This window comes from Benincasa hispida, chromosome 4 (genome assembly GCF_027475165.1).
Source record: "Benincasa hispida cultivar pf3 chromosome 4, pf3_genome.v1.1, whole genome shotgun sequence".
Classification (NCBI taxonomy): domain Eukaryota; kingdom Viridiplantae; phylum Streptophyta; class Magnoliopsida; order Cucurbitales; family Cucurbitaceae; genus Benincasa; species Benincasa hispida.
In genome coordinates, this window is record NC_143481.1 from 23835359 (window position 1) to 23852689 (window position 17331).

At 34.0% G+C, this 17331-nt stretch overlaps 1 protein-coding gene across 1 annotated transcript; it reads right to left on the minus strand.

Annotated features, from left to right (window-relative positions):
* Positions 1 to 130: 130 nt before the first annotated feature.
* Positions 131 to 7037, minus strand: LOC120076907 (mechanosensitive ion channel protein 3, chloroplastic-like). Its single transcript, XM_039030869.2, has 14 exons — positions 6710 to 7037; positions 5801 to 6028; positions 5645 to 5704; positions 5241 to 5398; positions 4726 to 4849; positions 4540 to 4637; positions 4337 to 4450; positions 4003 to 4063; positions 3554 to 3703; positions 3269 to 3379; positions 2956 to 3123; positions 2755 to 2868; positions 1934 to 1990; positions 131 to 1166 (listed from the first exon to the last, which is right to left on the minus strand). Exons 2-14 carry the CDS (start codon positions 5876 to 5878, stop codon positions 345 to 347), a joined length of 2115 nt encoding a protein of 704 aa, XP_038886797.1. The 5' UTR covers positions 5879 to 6028; positions 6710 to 7037; the 3' UTR covers positions 131 to 344.
* Between the last annotated feature and the right edge of the window lie 10294 nt (positions 7038 to 17331).

Consider the following 17331-nt stretch of genomic DNA (forward strand, 5'->3'; position numbering starts at 1 on the left):
GTCAACCTTCTTCAAAGTACATGTCTAAACCAGTTAAATTATGCTCAATTTGCTAAATCTATCCCAGTTCTAATGTATATTCAACTCACTAATGACAGACTGATCCTGAGAAATCATTTAACAATAAGAATGATAACGTAATTATCCTTTTTTTTTTTTCCTATTTTCTTTTCTGGGGGGAAAGTTAGCGTAGCCAACATTGCCTTTGGAACAAGATATGAATTTTTTACACTGGCGAGCCTGCAAAATGCTTGCTTAAAAATGCAGCTCTGCATTTCATTTTCGCATCGCTTCAAAAATCGGGGTAATAATTGGGAGAAAGCAACCCTCGAGATGCCTACTCATCAATCATTTTTTGTCGCACCTGGAACTGCAGGCATTTGGCCATCTTTCATATCCTTGCTGTTGGTAGGAAACTCACACCCATTCCTCTGCGTAGAAACTTCTTTTGAATCCAAATCTTCATCAATCGGAAGAGTTCTTTTGGAGCCTTCCAAAGCAACTCCCAGAACAATATTCTCCTCCAATGGTGGCCTTGCTACTGATGGCGATGCAGAGGGCTTCTCGCTGTCTAGCTTATTCTGTGAGCTTGAGGAAGGAATATCAGCTTTCTCGCTGATGGGACCAGAAGCTGAGGGTGATCTTTTGGGCGGAGTCCCTCGTGTCATATTGTCCTTGGAATTCAGTCCTTTTATCTCATTGCTTGTTATTGGCTTTTCTGCGCTGCTTTGTTCTGAAATGCTGGTTGATAGATTTGGTGTCTGTGTGTTGGATATCGATCCTGTTGAAGGCTTAGGTGTAGTACCAGATGGAGAAATCGATTTTTTATCGTCTGTTTTCATATCAAGATTTGATGTTGATCCAGTTGTGTCGGGGGCTTTTGTCCCTGACGTCGAGACTGCCTCTTGTTTGGCTTCCTTTTCTTCGTTTGATGGACGAGTGGAACGACTAGAGACTTTGGTTTTATCATCACCATTGACTTTATAAGATGGCTCGATAAGAAGCAGATGACGGTTAGTAGCTCCCGAACGAGAATACATGGTGTCGGAAAATGGTACATTCTCCAAGTCAGCCTCACCATATATTTTCTGAACAGTGCGAATAGGTGTGGCGAGCCGGGCCCTATGATGGCTGATAACCCTGAGGAGATCCAAGAGAATTGCCTCCTGCACATCAATTGGCAGCTAATAGTTCAGATACTTGAATAACCACTGCCACATTCTGTAGCAACTTAAAGCTATGTCCAAATCAAGGTGATTATCAGCACAAAAAAAAAAAATGAATAAATAAGAACTAAAAGTTAGCTAAACATGGTGTTTGGAATACCTTCTAATTTAAAGACTTTTGAAATTAGAAAAAAAGTTACCATAGCTTACATTTTATTCAAATTTATTTTAAATGACATTTGTTGGTCTATTTTCAAAAGTTATTAGATCGATTATAAATATGTTTTTATTTCTTACCACATATTTTAAGGATTTTTTATTAAATACTTTCATGTTGTTTTTTAGATAATCTATCTCTCAGAGTGTTTCTTCAAAGAGAGAGTTTTAAATTTAATTCAATCTTTTTGAACTACTACTTATTAAGATTTTTTTTAAGAACCATTCTCGATCATCTAAAATTAGTCAATAAGCTAATACCAAATATACTTTAAATTATTAATTTTTTTCAAAAGTGCTTACAGAAAAGGGGTCTTTTTAAATATCAAAAAATATTTAAAAATATTTACAATTTATAAAGCACTTGGAACTTTTTTGCTATAAAGTATAAATATTTTTTGGATTTTTCTATTTATAAGAATTTCCTTATAGAAAAATCAATTTTATATTAAAAGCATTTTTTCTCCAAAGTTATTCCAAAATCCAAACATGCGATATAGTACAAGCCAAGGTCAACCATATAGTTCTAGAACACCAAAATATAGTCGTACCTTGACACACAGGTATTCTTCAAAACGAGAAGTTTTCACAAAGCAAGAAACCATAATCTGCAGGAACAAAAAGAAATTGGTTATAACTTTGTAGGGGAAAAAAATAGAATATTGAAAATACAGAACATCCTCCACGAAAAAAATGAAGGCAAGAGTGTTGCAGGTTTCGGCCCTAAAGAGGAAGACTATAATATTTAAAATGGATATCAGATTTACTTGCTGGGTAATACTGGCCAATCAGTTACATCAAAATGGCAAAAGATAAAAAACAATGTAATGAATCAAAGTATTTGGTATTTGATCTACAATATGGTAAGTAATTACAGCATGATTAAAAGAAAATATCTTCTCTAAAGCTATCTGCAACCAGATTAAGAAATTGCCATGATAGATGCAGCATACAAAATACTATGAAGGAATAGCTCAATTATCATCTGCACCAATGACTCCCTCACCCACCACTTGACTCTCTTCAAAACTACCATTCCCTCCCCCCACCATTATCTTAACCAAAGTTTCGTGATTGACTGGTCAGTCTTGGGGGAAAACGAAGCAAATATGTAAATTGGGAGTTTTACAAAGTGTCCAAAGACGTTCAAAAGACATGCCCTATTGTCTTGACTTGGTTGTTTATGGTGCTTCCAATTGGAGTACACGGTGAACCCTATTGTAACTACACATCTTTAAAGCTTTACCAAATAATATTTAAGTTCTCAATTTCCTGTTTGTTAATTAACATTTGATTTGACCGATCACAGTCTAGCACATGTGAACTAATTTAAGTATGAAACAGAAGGGTGATAACTAGAGCCAATTTGTACCATAAGAGCCTGGTTTTCAGGATTGACATTATCCAAAAAAATTCTGCGGTGTAACCTTTGCTGTTCAACTTGAGGATTCTTGGACAAAACTTTGCGCATATCAGCTACAATATACTGGACATTGAAACCAAATTTTTATTAGACGGCATATAATGGGAAGAACATAGGGTAAACAGGTGTGAAAGACAAATTGATTCTCACATTAATCTTATTAACATCCAAGTGGCTGATGGCAAGATGAGTCTTGATACGCCAATGAGTCTTCTGGGTAAGATTCCTCACAATACTAACAGTAAATTTGTGATTTGGAATATGGACCGCTTCACGATCATCGCCTCGGATGATGGTTGGCGACCACCAACCAACGTGCTTGCATTTGGGAAAAGAAAAAATCCATGTCAGAAAGGAAAATCAACCAAAACTTGAGAAATTCTAAAACCAAATCGATATGTTCTCCCTTTTGCTCTTATCAACATATTTCTTAAGGTGATGGTGGTGCTAAAGAGTTACAAACCTCAACCGTTCCTGATACTTCGTATCCATCGATCTTTGTTTGAATCCATTCATTTACCACAAATGGTCGTGTTGCATGAATCATGACACTTGAAAGGAAGTTGGTAAATATCTGCATACATCAAAATTATGGAATAAACTTGTCTGGTGAAAGACCGTCTAATAAACGGAAAGAAGACAGTGACTTCCGAATTGTAATGGCACATTCTACAATTAACCTAAAAATATTGTAAGGTCATAATTGTAACATTCATAAACGAGAATGTGTAGGAGAGTGAAGGTTTACCTCACGACCAGCAAGGGTAAGCAATACAGTTCCAAGACCCCCAGCTGTGAGCCACTTCTGGGTTGAAAAGCCGAGCAACTCCATGAACAATGAAAGAGCAGCAATCCAGACTGCAGTGTAAACAGCTTTCCCGGCAAAATCAAAGCCCATCTATCATTAATGAAGTCAAGTTTAAAAAGAAATTAAAGATATCCAAGTTATGTAGGCATGTAAGGTTAGCTTTGTAATTGCTTTGATTTTATTTAGTATAGTTGGTAGCGTTTATCTATGACTTTGCTCTCCACCATTAAGTTGTCCATTCAATAGCTAGCGGGAATTGTTTTAAAGGGTATCCACACAACAAAAAATATCCACCCTCGTTCAAACTGGAAATGATTAATGGCGAGGAGATGTACAAATGACACCAAAAGAAGAAGAATGGGAAGATGAAATTAGAGAGGATGTCATACATTTCTTGCATCACTCGAGTCATTTGATTCAGAAGCAAATTTTTGTACTTGTTGAATCAAGCTGCATCAAGGTTAAGGCCTGTTAGAATCAAAATTCATGATATGGTCCAATCAGACAAACAATTAACGAGGCTAAATTATCCATTTCAGTAGACGAATAAAAAATGATGCATTTTATCTCATAAACATGCAATCAAGCATGTATCAGCGAAATTCGAAGAAGACATGCAAATTTTAAGATATCAGCGACCCCAATCAGTTTAGCAACACTTAAATTGAAGATGAACATCACTCAATAAAAAATTTCACAGGCAAATTTGAAGCCCAAAACCACCTGGATATACAATAGGCAAATGCGAGAACAGTAGATAAAGATCTAACAAAATTCAGAAGTCGTTGTTTGACAGCCTGACTGGCTACTGAAGGTAAAACTACTGGATCCAATGCCCTGAAAGAAAACTGCTACAATTAGTACCCATATCATCATCAGCCAAAGATTGCTAGCCCTAATAGTGCAGACTACAGATATGAGCTCACCTGCAAATCAGCGTAGCTCCAGTCCAAAGCAGTAAAGGCTGAACATAAGAAGTCGTAACATAGTATGTACTACTTTTCTTCCAACTGCCATCTGGCTCCTGCAACAAAATTTCCATAACTAATCAGGCTGATCAGGTGTTTGCTCTACTAGCTCAATACAATCAAATTATATATTAAGATCAATACATGAAGAAATAGAATCCTCCCCAAACGCATAAGAGGTCCAACACCCCAAGCAGCAAAAGCAATGACACAAGCTGCTGGAATTAATTTAAGTAACAGAGGACTGCCACGTAAAGCATCATAAGACCTGGGAGAAAATTGCAGTAACCGGATCAGTATCTGATGGGCACAAAAAAACATGATGGACAAAAGGAAATAGCCAACCAAGTCAGATTAAAGCATTTGGTGCATGTCAAGTTCAATAACCAACTTAATGGTCACTATTCCATTGAAAATGATGTTAAAGAATATTTAAGATACAAATTAACCGACTGTGATTTGCACCATTAACAATCAATGCATGCAGAAAGCAGCAATGTCAACTAGCTTTCCAAGATTAATGAGACAGATTATAATTTTATGACGATAAGTAATAGCACTAGAAGTCAACAAGTTCTACGGTTTGGGATAGACTACTACCAAAAGGAAATGCATTTTCTTTCCTCTGCTATAGCACTCCATATCAAATGAAATCATACCTTGTCAAAACCACAGCTGCAGATTTTAGAACAGCAGTCCCAGCTCCACCACCTGATTCCAGAACAGATCGACACACAAAAACATTTGCTCTGGAAGACACAGGATACATCGGGCGTCTTACACTCTGTAAGAGCTGAAGACTTCCAGGATCGTGCCTCTGACAATTAAATAAAGAAAGTTATCTGTAGCATCAAGCATCCAAATAATGTTGAAAACGTCATACTTTCACCAACTAAAAGAATGCAGAGGATTTTATGAGCTTCCACATACACTGAGAGAGCATCAATTTACACATAATACACACAGAGACACATAGAGAGAGAACAAATCTTCTACATGTAACCCTTAATTAGACGGAAAAAAAAATGTCGAATGTTGAATTTGAAAAGTATTTCATCCATACCAGACCGTGTGATGTAGGAACTATAGTAACAAGATGTAGACGAGTCTTTCCCTTGACACTCTGCAGTGTGGGTTGAAATCAATAAATGAAAATTAGAGTTGTCGGCCTTTAATAAAAGCATTGACCACATCAAACAAAAGTTTGTGAATGACATACAATATGTAGCTTGTTGCATCCATGAACACTTTGAATCCCCAATTTATGTGAAAATTGGGTTGAACCAGGATGAACCATCGTTGAATGAGCTGAAAACAGTGATGTGCAAGGATAGTATCCCAATGCAGATTAAGTTAGTTTGTACACTGAACCCCGTAAAAGGGGCTCAATAATGTAGTGAGATTTCTTGGTTCAGAGCTCAGCAATTTACAATAGAATGTCTAGTACCTGTCATAACCAATAGCTAATTTTTATACTGCAAGCAAGCAAGCAAGTAAAGAAAACAATCAACTAACAAATTACACATCGATGGTTCAGCTTTCCCAAATAAGACATTCACCATGAAATCGACAATAATAAGATAAATGCAATGAGAGAGTTAGGGAGATTACATCTACTTAATTTGGATTATATCAAATGATAAAAAAAAACTCAAATTAACAAAATAACTGAAAGCAACTAACTCAAACTGACAATAAGAAATATTGTAATAGCACTAGTAGCTTTATGAAACAGTGAACAGGGGGAATAATTATAAGAATAATCAACTCCCGCGATTAAAAGTTTCACTTTCCCGCGAATATTTAATTTCAAATCCTGACATCATTCATCCATTAAATTAAAGGTTAAACCTAAACAGAAAAACAAACCCTAATATTTCAAATTTCCTAATCCTTCGCTACATTTTCAGTACAAAATCCCCCCCATTTCCGCCACGAAATCGACGGAAAATCTTCTGAACAAAGTATTTGCAGCTAACAGAGGCTTAAATCAAACACACAAATTACTTTATTTCAACAAACACAAACAGAGATAAACTTCAAATTTCCCTACAAAAACAAACGGAAAAATAAGAATTCTAAAAAATCTCAGGTAAGAAATTGAGGTTGAAATCCTGTAAACTATTACCTCGAGAATCAAAAGAAGAGAAAAGTAAGGGAAATCTCGGTTATCGACTTTGCTCTAAATAGAAACCTAGCACCGGCAGCGTAGACGCAAGAAGAAGGTCCAAATGGAAGAAATTCCCGGTCGACGTAGGGGCGTAAGGGTTCAAATGCCAGCGTGGACCAATCAAAATGCAGCGGCGTTGGATAGAAATTATTATAAATTTTTACAGTGTAAATTTATGTGGCGGCTGGAGCTCGGTTGGTCTTAAGGTTCGTATTTGCGCGTGTCGCTTCTGGTTCCCATTTTGCCAGGCACTCCTTTCGCTTCTCTTGATATTTGTGTCCAACTCTATCCACCCTTTTCTTTTTCCCTTCCTTTAAATCAAATCATTTGAAAAAATGTCCCTAAATTTTTTGTCCTTTCAAAATTTTACACTTTTTATTATTTATGATTTTAATTTAGTTCTTAAATTTTAAAATATTACAATTTTAATTTTTAATATTTGAGTTTTATTCTAATTTTCTTTTTTTTTTAGTAAATTTCAATATTTACATTTTTAACTTCATCTTTTCACTAAACACTAATTTCTCGTATTTAAGGTATCTTAATAGATTTAAAATAATTAATTAAATTTCATTATTTTTCATCACTTTTAAAATTAAATTTAAAATTCCACTCCGTGATTATTTTAAATTAGTTGAGAAAGATTGACATCAATGATTGAAAGTGGGTATTTAATGAAAAATGAAGTTAAAAATGTAAAATTTTGAAACCTAGAGGCTAAATTAAAACAAAACTCAAATTTCAAGGATAAAATTGTAACATTTTTAAAACTTAGGGACTAAATTAAAACCAAACTCAAAACTTAAGAATTAAATGTGTAACATTTTGAAACCTATGGACCAAATGGATACTATATCCAAAACATAGGGACCAAAAAGTATTTTTCTCAATAAAGAATTTGGTATATAGTTTTTTTCTTAAAATATAATTAGTGTCTATAATTTTAAAAGGTTAGAATTTAATATTTATAATTTGATAAAATATCATAAATTATTTGATAGTTTGAAACCTAGTTTGATGGTTTAGTCTTTATAGTTTGATAAAATTCTCATAGACAATTCATATAAAATAGAGATTATTTATGATAATTTTATCAAACTATAGTCAATATGGACTAAGTTCTATCTACAACCTACTAGGACTAAATTATAACTTCTTCAAATCATATGGATCAAATTTGCATTATTCTACTCTTTATCTCTTCGAGATGTCTATCCATTGTTATTTTTACATGGATAATATTGAAATAATATTTGAGTTAAATTACAGATTTAATTCTTATCTGTTGTTGTGTCTAATATATCTTTAAATTTTTTATTTTATCTATGATAAGTCTTCAAACTTTCAAAATGTTCAAAGATTTTTAAGGTCTATTTTTTAAACATCTAATTTGTTGTAGTTTTTTTTAAATAAAATAAAATAAACGTAGAAACAATACTATTATTATGAAGTTTTTTTTTTTAAAAAAAAATTGTTATCGACTTTCTATCAATATTTTTAGAAATCAAGCAGTGTTTTAAAAACTAAATTCAATAATTTTTAAAAAAACTGCTGGAAGCTCAAGTGTGCCTTTTAAAAAAAATAAAATCATAATTGAATTGAGAGGAAACAATAAAAACATTAAATAGGAAATCATTGCCAAACAAGACCAAATGTTTCTATTTTGTGTCTAATTGAGATGGAACTTTTATTTTAATTAACAAATTTATTATATATAAAATTGAATTTTATGTTTACTCGAATATTAAACTTTTAGTTTTATGTTTATAGGCTCATGAATTTTAAACAAATATATCAAATATGTTAAAGAACTTAGTTGACACGAAGTTGAAAGGTTAACGAATTATTAGACATAAAATTAATTGTTTGGTGTTAGACATATTTTAAAATTTCGAAATTTATTAGATATAAAAATGAAAATTAGACATGGTTTGATAAATTTGAAAGGTTAGGAACTAAATATATAATTTAATCTAGGATATTTTAAATTAAAAATATAATTTAATCTCTGGAAGAATTAAATCATCATGCTTTCAAATGGACAAGAAGTTAATCTATACTATAAAAGAATCATCAAAATTAAGTGTTGGTTCCTATTGTGGAGTGATTAAGGTTTTATAAAATTGGTTTCTAATTGGCACTTTCCATATAAAACTTTATTAAATCTTAACAATATTTTTGTTATATTATAAAGGATATTTGTAATAAATAATAAAATTTTCTTCTTTTCTTTCTTTTTTTTTTTAAAAAAAAATCTTTCCTTTATCCGATTTTTGTTTCTTTCCTTTTTTTTTTCATAAAAATTACGAGATTGAGTTTCATACCCAAGACTTAAAAATACCCAATTCATAAGTGACTTAGCACCAACAAATCAATCGTCAAGTTTGATTATTATAACGAAACATTAAATATAAATAGCAAATGAAAATGGATTTGAAAGAAACTATTTTTCAGTCCAAAAATTTACACAATTTTTAGAAACATTTCTTAAAAGTAAGAAATAAGAAATGAAAATAATTATTAAACAAGTTTACTTCTCAAAAAATGAGAAATGCGAACGATATCGGACAGGCCAATAGTTTTTTCTCCGACTTTAAGAGTATGATGTCTATAAAAAAAATAAATTTGAAAAAAAAGGTATAGATGGCCTAAAATGAAAGGCACAAATTGAAATAGTTGTGTATTTATATACCGTAATATTTGTTTACGAAATCAAATGAAGAAGAAGGATTTGGTTTGGTTGTTCTTTGTTTTTATAGAAGTGTCCTTGAGAGGTATCGAAAAGAAAAGGGACCGTACGAATGCTTGGAAAGGACGAGGAAAGGGACAATAAGGTGGTCAATAGCTATAATTGATAGAAGTTATCACTGATAGCATGTTATCGAAAATAGAAGCTAATACTAATAGCACGTTATTGGTGATAGAAACTACCACTAATAACACGTTATTAGTGATAGAAGCTACCATTGATAGTATGTTATCGGTGATAAAGAGCTATCATTGATAGCATGATATCAGTAGGATCATTAGTAGCATCTTATCAACGATGTTATCAGTGAAAGAAACTATCATTAATAACCATAATATGAGTGATATTAGTGATACCGGTGATAGAAGTTAGGTGAAATCTGTATATCGAGTTTCTTTGAAAGTTCTATCATTGCTGATACCGGTGATAGAAGTGATACCGGTGATAGAAGTTCTTTGAAACTAGTTATACAAGTCTATCATTGCTGGCCTTAAGTGTTAATATTTCAATGTTGTTTCTAATTGATGAAAGTCTATTAGTGATAGCCACGATAAAAGATTATTAGTGATAGCTACTGTGTTAATCTTTCCAAGTTGATGATGAAAGTCTATTAGTGATAGCCATTAATAGTTTTTCATAACTGGCATAACTCAATCTTTCAAAGGTGTTGGTTTTCTTTCACTATTGATAACAACTTATAAAAGTCGTCTATCATTGATAGGCATTGATAAGTGATAGTAATTAAAAGTTAAATTTCAAGATTGTATTAATATTTTTCAAATTGAAAGCTACCACTAATAGTAATTGATAGCAACTACCAGTGATAGTCGCAATCAGTGGCTACCACTGATTGTGACTATCAGTGTTGACTTTCAATTTGAGAAAATGGGGAAGAAGCAATCAAAACGGTGGTTAGGCGTGAGTTTTTTTAGTCTTTTACCATTTTTTGTTCCACATATGCAATTATTTTATTTTTGTATTACATATTCTATTATTTTGGGTTTGAATTCCATTTATGCAACTAGCCCTATTATAAATTTGTTTCATGAACTTTGATATTTGTGTTTATTTGATCAATAAACTTTAAAAAATATCTAATAAGTTCATAAACTTTCATTTGTGCTTAATAGGTCATTGTCAAGTTTAAAATTTTAAAAAAGATTAATTCTCTATTTATATAATTTTTTATATTATGTCTAATACAACCTAAACTTTGAACTTGTGTGAAACTTTAAAAAAAAATTAATAGGTCGAAATTTAAGGATTAAATTTGTAATTTTAAAAATGAAGATACTAAAAAGACAAAAATTAATTTTGTAATTTAACCTAATATCTGTTTTCATAGTTGTTACAAGCTTTTAAGTTATGTGAATTAAATGGTTGCTAATTTAAAAGAATAGCGTTACAAACAAACGTTCATATATTAAATCATCACACCAAAGTATAAAAATTAAAAACCAAAAGTTTTTTAGTCATTATTTGTACTATTAAACTGAGAGGAAAAAGAAAAACAAATTTTACTAAACTTTTAATATATATTAATGGGAAGTCTTGGTCTACACGGAATAATATCGGACCGTTACAAAAATATATATTTTATTAATATATAACACGAAACCAATACGCTAACCCAGAGCCCGTCTTTTGAAAAGTCAGATTTCAGTCTCCATCTTTCAAATTTCAACAACGGTCTCATACCCGGACCTGGTCTTCTACCACCGCCTCCGCCGCCGCGCCGTTCGGAGAAATTGGATCTTTTTGGAGTTCGAAGGTACAAGGCAAATTGACGGTGGCTGGTAATATCATCAACAAAACAGAAACATTCATTAACGATGCGGTAGGAATGAGCTGGGACTGCGGCAAGTCAGTCTCGAAGCTTTTGGAGCGTCGATATCTCTGCCGTCGGACATATCTCCGGCGCCCATATGAATTCTGAGCTTTTTCTGAATGAAAAAAATGGGAAGTGTATATTTCATTCTAGAAAACTCTATATAAATACATATCTTGAATCTAAAAATATATTCCACAATGTTAGCAACTAATCCCCTAACTCCACAAGAATAGGAATTTAGACTTAACTAGAACTAAAAAGACTTAACTAGAACTAAAAATAACTTTAACTATTTCCTAGAAACTAGGAATTGACTAGACCAACTCAAAAACTAATTTGCAGTTTTGAGTTACTAACATTCTCCTCCTAACTCAAATATTGCAAACACCTAACTTGCTCCTAAGAGCTAGAAAACGACTCACATAAAACCCAGGTTCAGCAAGTGATCATCTATCTTGTTGTACCATGCCCTAGGAGCTTGCTTCAACCCATACAGAGCCTTCTTCAACAAATAAACCTTCTGCTCTTGTCCTGGTATGATGAATTCGTCTGGTTGCTCAACATAGATCTCTTCTTCTAACACTCCATTTAGGAATGTTGACTTCACATCTAGTTGATACACCTTCCATCCATGTTGGGCTGACCCAGCTAGTAGCAACTTGATTGTATCCATTCTTGCAACTGGTGCAAAAGTCTCAGAAAAATCAATTCTTCAGACTTGTGTATACCTTTTTTTGATGAAAATGCCCCAATCTCTTGTGCCATAACTCAATGTCATTGACTTGACACTTGAAGGTTATCTACTCCTTCTCGAGTGTATGTTGCATCTTTATTTTGAACAACTCATTCCCATTGGAATCAGAAATGAGGCACTTTCCTTCTTCAAACAACACTTTGAATCCCTTCTCTACTAATTGACAAATGCTTAACAAGTTTTGGTCAATTTCAGGATCAAACAACACTTCAGTAATCAACTTGGTTCCAACATAGTTCTCTATTGACACTGTGCCCTTCCCCTTTACTTTTAAATACTCACTTTTTCCTATCTTCACCCTTGACTTAAATGACTTGTCAAGGTCCTTGAACAACTATTTGTCACTTGTCATGTGATTGGTACACCCACTATCAACAACCAACCAACCATCACATTGAGTGATTGATGAGAAAAGAGTAGCCACAAAGAGTTGTTCTTCTTCTTGTTGTACTACAACATGTGTTCCTTCTTGCTGTTGAGTTTTTACTTCCTTACAGAATCGTTCATTGTGTCCCAATAAATGACATCTTCTACATTTCACATCTGGTCTTCTCCAACATTTGAAATTTGGATGATTCTGCTTTCCACGTGCTTGATGTACTACCAGCATCCTTTGCAGCAGACTTTGAGTTACTGCTGCCACTTATCTTCTTCTCTCTTCCACCTTCTCCTTGCTACACTCTAACTTTCAATGCCCCCTCAATTCTTCATTCTTGTCTTATCAACCTCCTATGCTCTTGTGCTTGCAAAGCACTAACCATTTCTATCACTTTGAGTTTTGAGAGGTCTTTAGTATTTTCTAAGGAAGCATTGGTTGCTTCATATCTCTCAGGTACTGAAACTAGAATCTTTTAAACCAATCTATTGTTAGATAAATTGGTTCCTAATGCTCTTGCCTTATTAGCAATCCCAATCAACTTATCTAAGTACTCTTTAATGGACTCAGAATTCTTCATTTGTATTCTCTCGAATTCTCACATCGAGTTCAACACTTTCATGCTTTTAATCCTCTCATCACCTTCATACTCACTTTTGAGGAACTCCCAGATCTTCTTTGCCGACTTCAAGGCCATAATTTTGTTGAATATGGCGGGAGACACAGCTGCATATAGGCAAGCTCGAGCTTTTGCCTTTCTGGTGACCCTCTTCTTGTGAATCTTGATCTGATGTATTGTTGAGTTATTAAGAAGTGGAGCAATCTCATAGTCTTGTTCAATTGCTTCCCAATAATCACAACCCTATATGTAGGCTTGTATTCTGATAGCCCATGCTAAGTAGTTTTTACCATCAAACACATTGGGAGCCAATAAAGAAATATTGTTTGATCTTAATTCCATCTTTAACAACTCTCACAGTGTATCACTCAGTTTCTCTCGGAGATATTTCACTGATTCTCACTCACAGATCCCTTAAGAATTGAGGGCTCTGATACCACTGTTGTTCTAACTAATGAGAGGGAAATGAGAAAAATGGGAAGTGTGTATTTCATTCTAGAAAACTCCATATAAATACATATCTTGAATCTAAAAATAGATTCCACAATGTTAACAACTAATCCTACTAACTCCACAAGAATAGGAACTTAGACTTGACTATAACTAAAAATAACTTCAACTATTTCCTAGAAACTAGGAATTGACTAGACCAACTCAAAAACTAATTTGCAGTTTTGAGTTACCAACAGGTTTCCTTGGAAACAAGTCTGTTGGGTTAACCACTCTTAACTAGGCCCAAATATTCAAGTTCAACGCTGGAAAGATAAAGAAAAGGTAAGAAATATTCTATCAAATCCTCGATGATCGATACTCAAGTTTGACGTCTTCCTACTCGATACTCGATGAGAATTCCCTTCTTCGTCTGACGAGTCTCTATTAAATCCTTGATGGAACTCGATGACAATTGAACTAATACTCGATCTTACTTGATGATTCTTGAACAATACTCGATACGACTCGAAGGTGAAAACAATCAACTCGAAGCTACTCGATAGCGAAGACCAATGCACGATTGAACTCGATACTCAGTTATTCGGTGTGATTTGAATGGTGAATGTATGGCGCGCGATTTGTAGAAAGAAGACAATTGTATGAACAAGAAAGATGAAGGTAAGAAGATGAAAAACAGAGTTTACGTAGTTCGGCAAGATTGCCTACGTCCACGGGAAGATCTAAGTTCTTTACTAATGAAGATTGCGTACAGTTTTTGTTGTTTACAGAAAACTAGGAAAAATGATGATAACTCTCTGTTTTTGTTTTAAAGATCAGAGGTATTTATAGAGCATACCAGCTGACCGTTTACATCACAAAGTTAGTTATAAACAAATAAAACACTGAGGTATTTGAGTCAAAGCTTCTTCAAATTCTCCACTTCGACTCTAATGCCTTGCAATCTTCTGATCTTCTTGATTCTGACCATTTTGTTTCCCCTGTGTCTGGAAGCTCGAAACCAACATGTTCTAAACATTTAATCAATTTAAGCTTTGAAACAGGTTTTGTTAACATGTCAACTGAATTATCTGAAGTATAAACCTTTAAAATTTCTATCTCCCCTGTCTCACTTTTATCTCTAATGAAATGATACTTGATATCAATGTGCTTAGTTCTAGTGTGGTATTGTGGATTTTGGGACAAATGAATAGCACTTTGGTTGTCACAACTCACTGTTTGATCTATTCCAAAGTTTTTCAGCAATCCCTTAAGCCACAATGCCTCTTTGATTGCTTGTGTTAAAGCCATATATTCAGCTTCTGTTGTAGATAAGCTACTATAGGCTGTAGTGTTGCTTTCCAACTGATTAAATTAGGACCATAAAGGAAAAGTTAACCTGTTAAGGACCTCCTTTTGTCCAAATCACCAGCATAGTTAACATCCACATATCCATAAAGTTCTAAGTTTGGTTCAGCTGACCTTTGGTAGACTAATCTTGAGTTTTTAGACCAAATCAAGTACCTTAGGATCATTTAGTAGCCTCCCAGTGTCTCTTACCAAGATTAGACATATATCTACTAAGCTAGTTGAAAATGAGAGATTGGGTCTGGTAGAAATCATTAAGTACATTAAGCTTCCGACTGCTTGACTATAGGGTATGATAACCATCTGTTTCTGGTGTTCTTGATCAGAATCTTTAGGAGAGTTGGCTGATGAAGGCTTAAAGTGCTGAGCAATAGGTAAGCTCACAGGTTTAGCATCATTCATGTTGAACACAGGTTTAGCATCATTCATGTTGAACCTTTTAAGGATCTTCTCACAATAATTGGACTGATTGATGCTTAGAATAGACTCATTTTTGTTCATTTGGATCTCTATTCCTAAGACCTTTCTTGCTTCTCCCGAGTCCTTCATATCAAACTCCCTTTTTAAGAGGTTTTTAACAGTAGATCTCCTTTGGACCTACCTGCCAGCAACATATCATCTACATATATGAGTGGGTAAACCTTGTCCTTGTAAGAACTTGTATTTACATAAACACATATGTCAAATGAACTTATTTTGAATCCAATACTAGAAATATAGTCATTGAATCTCTTATACCCGCACCTAGATGATTGTTTTAACACATATACAGACTGTTGAGTAAGCAATAGAGATTTTCTTTTCCTTTAACTTCAAATCCTTTAGGTTGCGTCATATAGATTGTCTCCTCTAGATGTCCATGAAGAAAAGCAGTTTTGACATCTAGTTGATACAATTCTAAATTATTTTGAGCAACTAAGGATAGAAGAAGTCTTATGGAAGTCTGTTTGACAACTGGAGAGAATATCTCAAAGTGGTTTATTCCTTCTCTTTGAGTGAACCCCTTTGCAACCAATCTAGCTTTATACCTAGGTTTTTTATCACAGTATACTTCTTCCTTAAGTTTGAACTCCCATTTAGAGGCAATAGGTTTGTAACCCTTTGGTAGAGGAACTAAAGACCAAGTGTCATTCACCTTTAGTGAATGCATCTCCTCATTCATAACTTCTATCCAATCCCTTGAATTAGCACAACTTGTTGCTTCCTCAAAGGTTGTTGGTTCTTAGTTAGTAGGAGCTACAACAACATTTAAAACCAGATTCATATAGTTCATTTTAATATATCTAGTTGGAGGTGTAATGGTTCTCCTTTGTGTATCCCTAGCTAAGACATATTGACTTAAATCAGGCTGCTCACTTGCTGTCTCCTCATGTTCCTCTACATCTTCCTCAGTTTCTCCTATGTCACTAGGTTGGCTAGACTCTATTGGTTGCTTAGTGGGTGGGTAACTCCACCTCAATTCTTCTGTTGAATGACTCACCTTCATCTTCAAGCCTTTTCTCCTTTTGTATAAACATCTTTTGTTCCCTAAAGGTGATGTCTCTGCTCACTATGAACTTCCTCTCAACCAGGTGCCACATTTTAAACCCTTACCTTCTGTAAAAGCCTACAAACACGCACTTGACTGCTCTGACCTTTAAATTTCCCTTATTTTGATGTACAAACCTTACACATCCAAAGACCTTGAGGTTATCTAGGTCAGGAGGATGATTAGTCCACTTTTCCTCAAGGGTAAGCAACTTTAAAGATGTGTGAGGGCACCTATTCAAGGTATACACAGTATAGGCTGCAGCTTCTGCCCAATAATTTTCTCCTAAGATAGCATCAGAAAGTAAACACCTAACCCTTTACATTATGGTTCTATTTAACCTCTCAGCAACTCCATTTTGTTGAGGTGTATACCTCACTGTTCTATGCCTAGTTATACCATTCTCACTACAAAATTTGTCAAAGTATTCATTGTAAAACTCAAGCCCATTGTCGATTGTAAAGTATTTTAACTTTTTAGATTTTTTATTTTCTATCATGGCTTTCCATTCCTTAAACTTCCCAAAAACTTGGTCTTTAGTTTTAAGAAAGCATATCCAATTCTTCCTAGAAAAGTCATTTATAAAGGTTAGAAAATACCTTGAGCCACTAAGGCTTGGTGTAGGAGATGGTCCCCATAGGTCAGAATGGACATAATCCAATATTTCTTTGGTGGTATGCTGAGATTTTGTGAAACTTTGTCTGATTGCTTTACCTAGAATGCAGTGTTCACAAAAGGAAAGGCGCTCACTAATACCTTTGGGCAGTATACCTTGTTTGGACAGTGCTTGCATCCCTTTTACACTAATATGGGATAGTCTTTTGTACCACAAGTCAACCTCTGTTAAACTTGTTGTTGAAACCGTGTAAGCACTTGTCATCATCTCTACTCCTTTCACAATATAAAGGTCATTGACCTTTTCACCA

What these genes read in the sequence shown, in the direction of transcription:
- LOC120076907 (XM_039030869.2), bottom strand. Translation starts at nt 5,878, where the DNA reads ATGGTTCATCCTGGTTCAACCCAATTTTCACATAAATTGGGGATTCAA. An exon ending in TGGATGTTAATAAGATTAAT is followed by an intron (nt 2,869 to 2,955) that starts GTGAGAATCAAT and finishes TTCAATGTCCAG; the next exon opens with TATATTGTAGCTGATATGCG. An exon ending in CTGAAAACCAGGCTCTTATG is followed by an intron (nt 1,991 to 2,754) that starts GTACAAATTGGC and finishes TTGTTCCTGCAG; the next exon opens with ATTATGGTTTCTTGCTTTGT.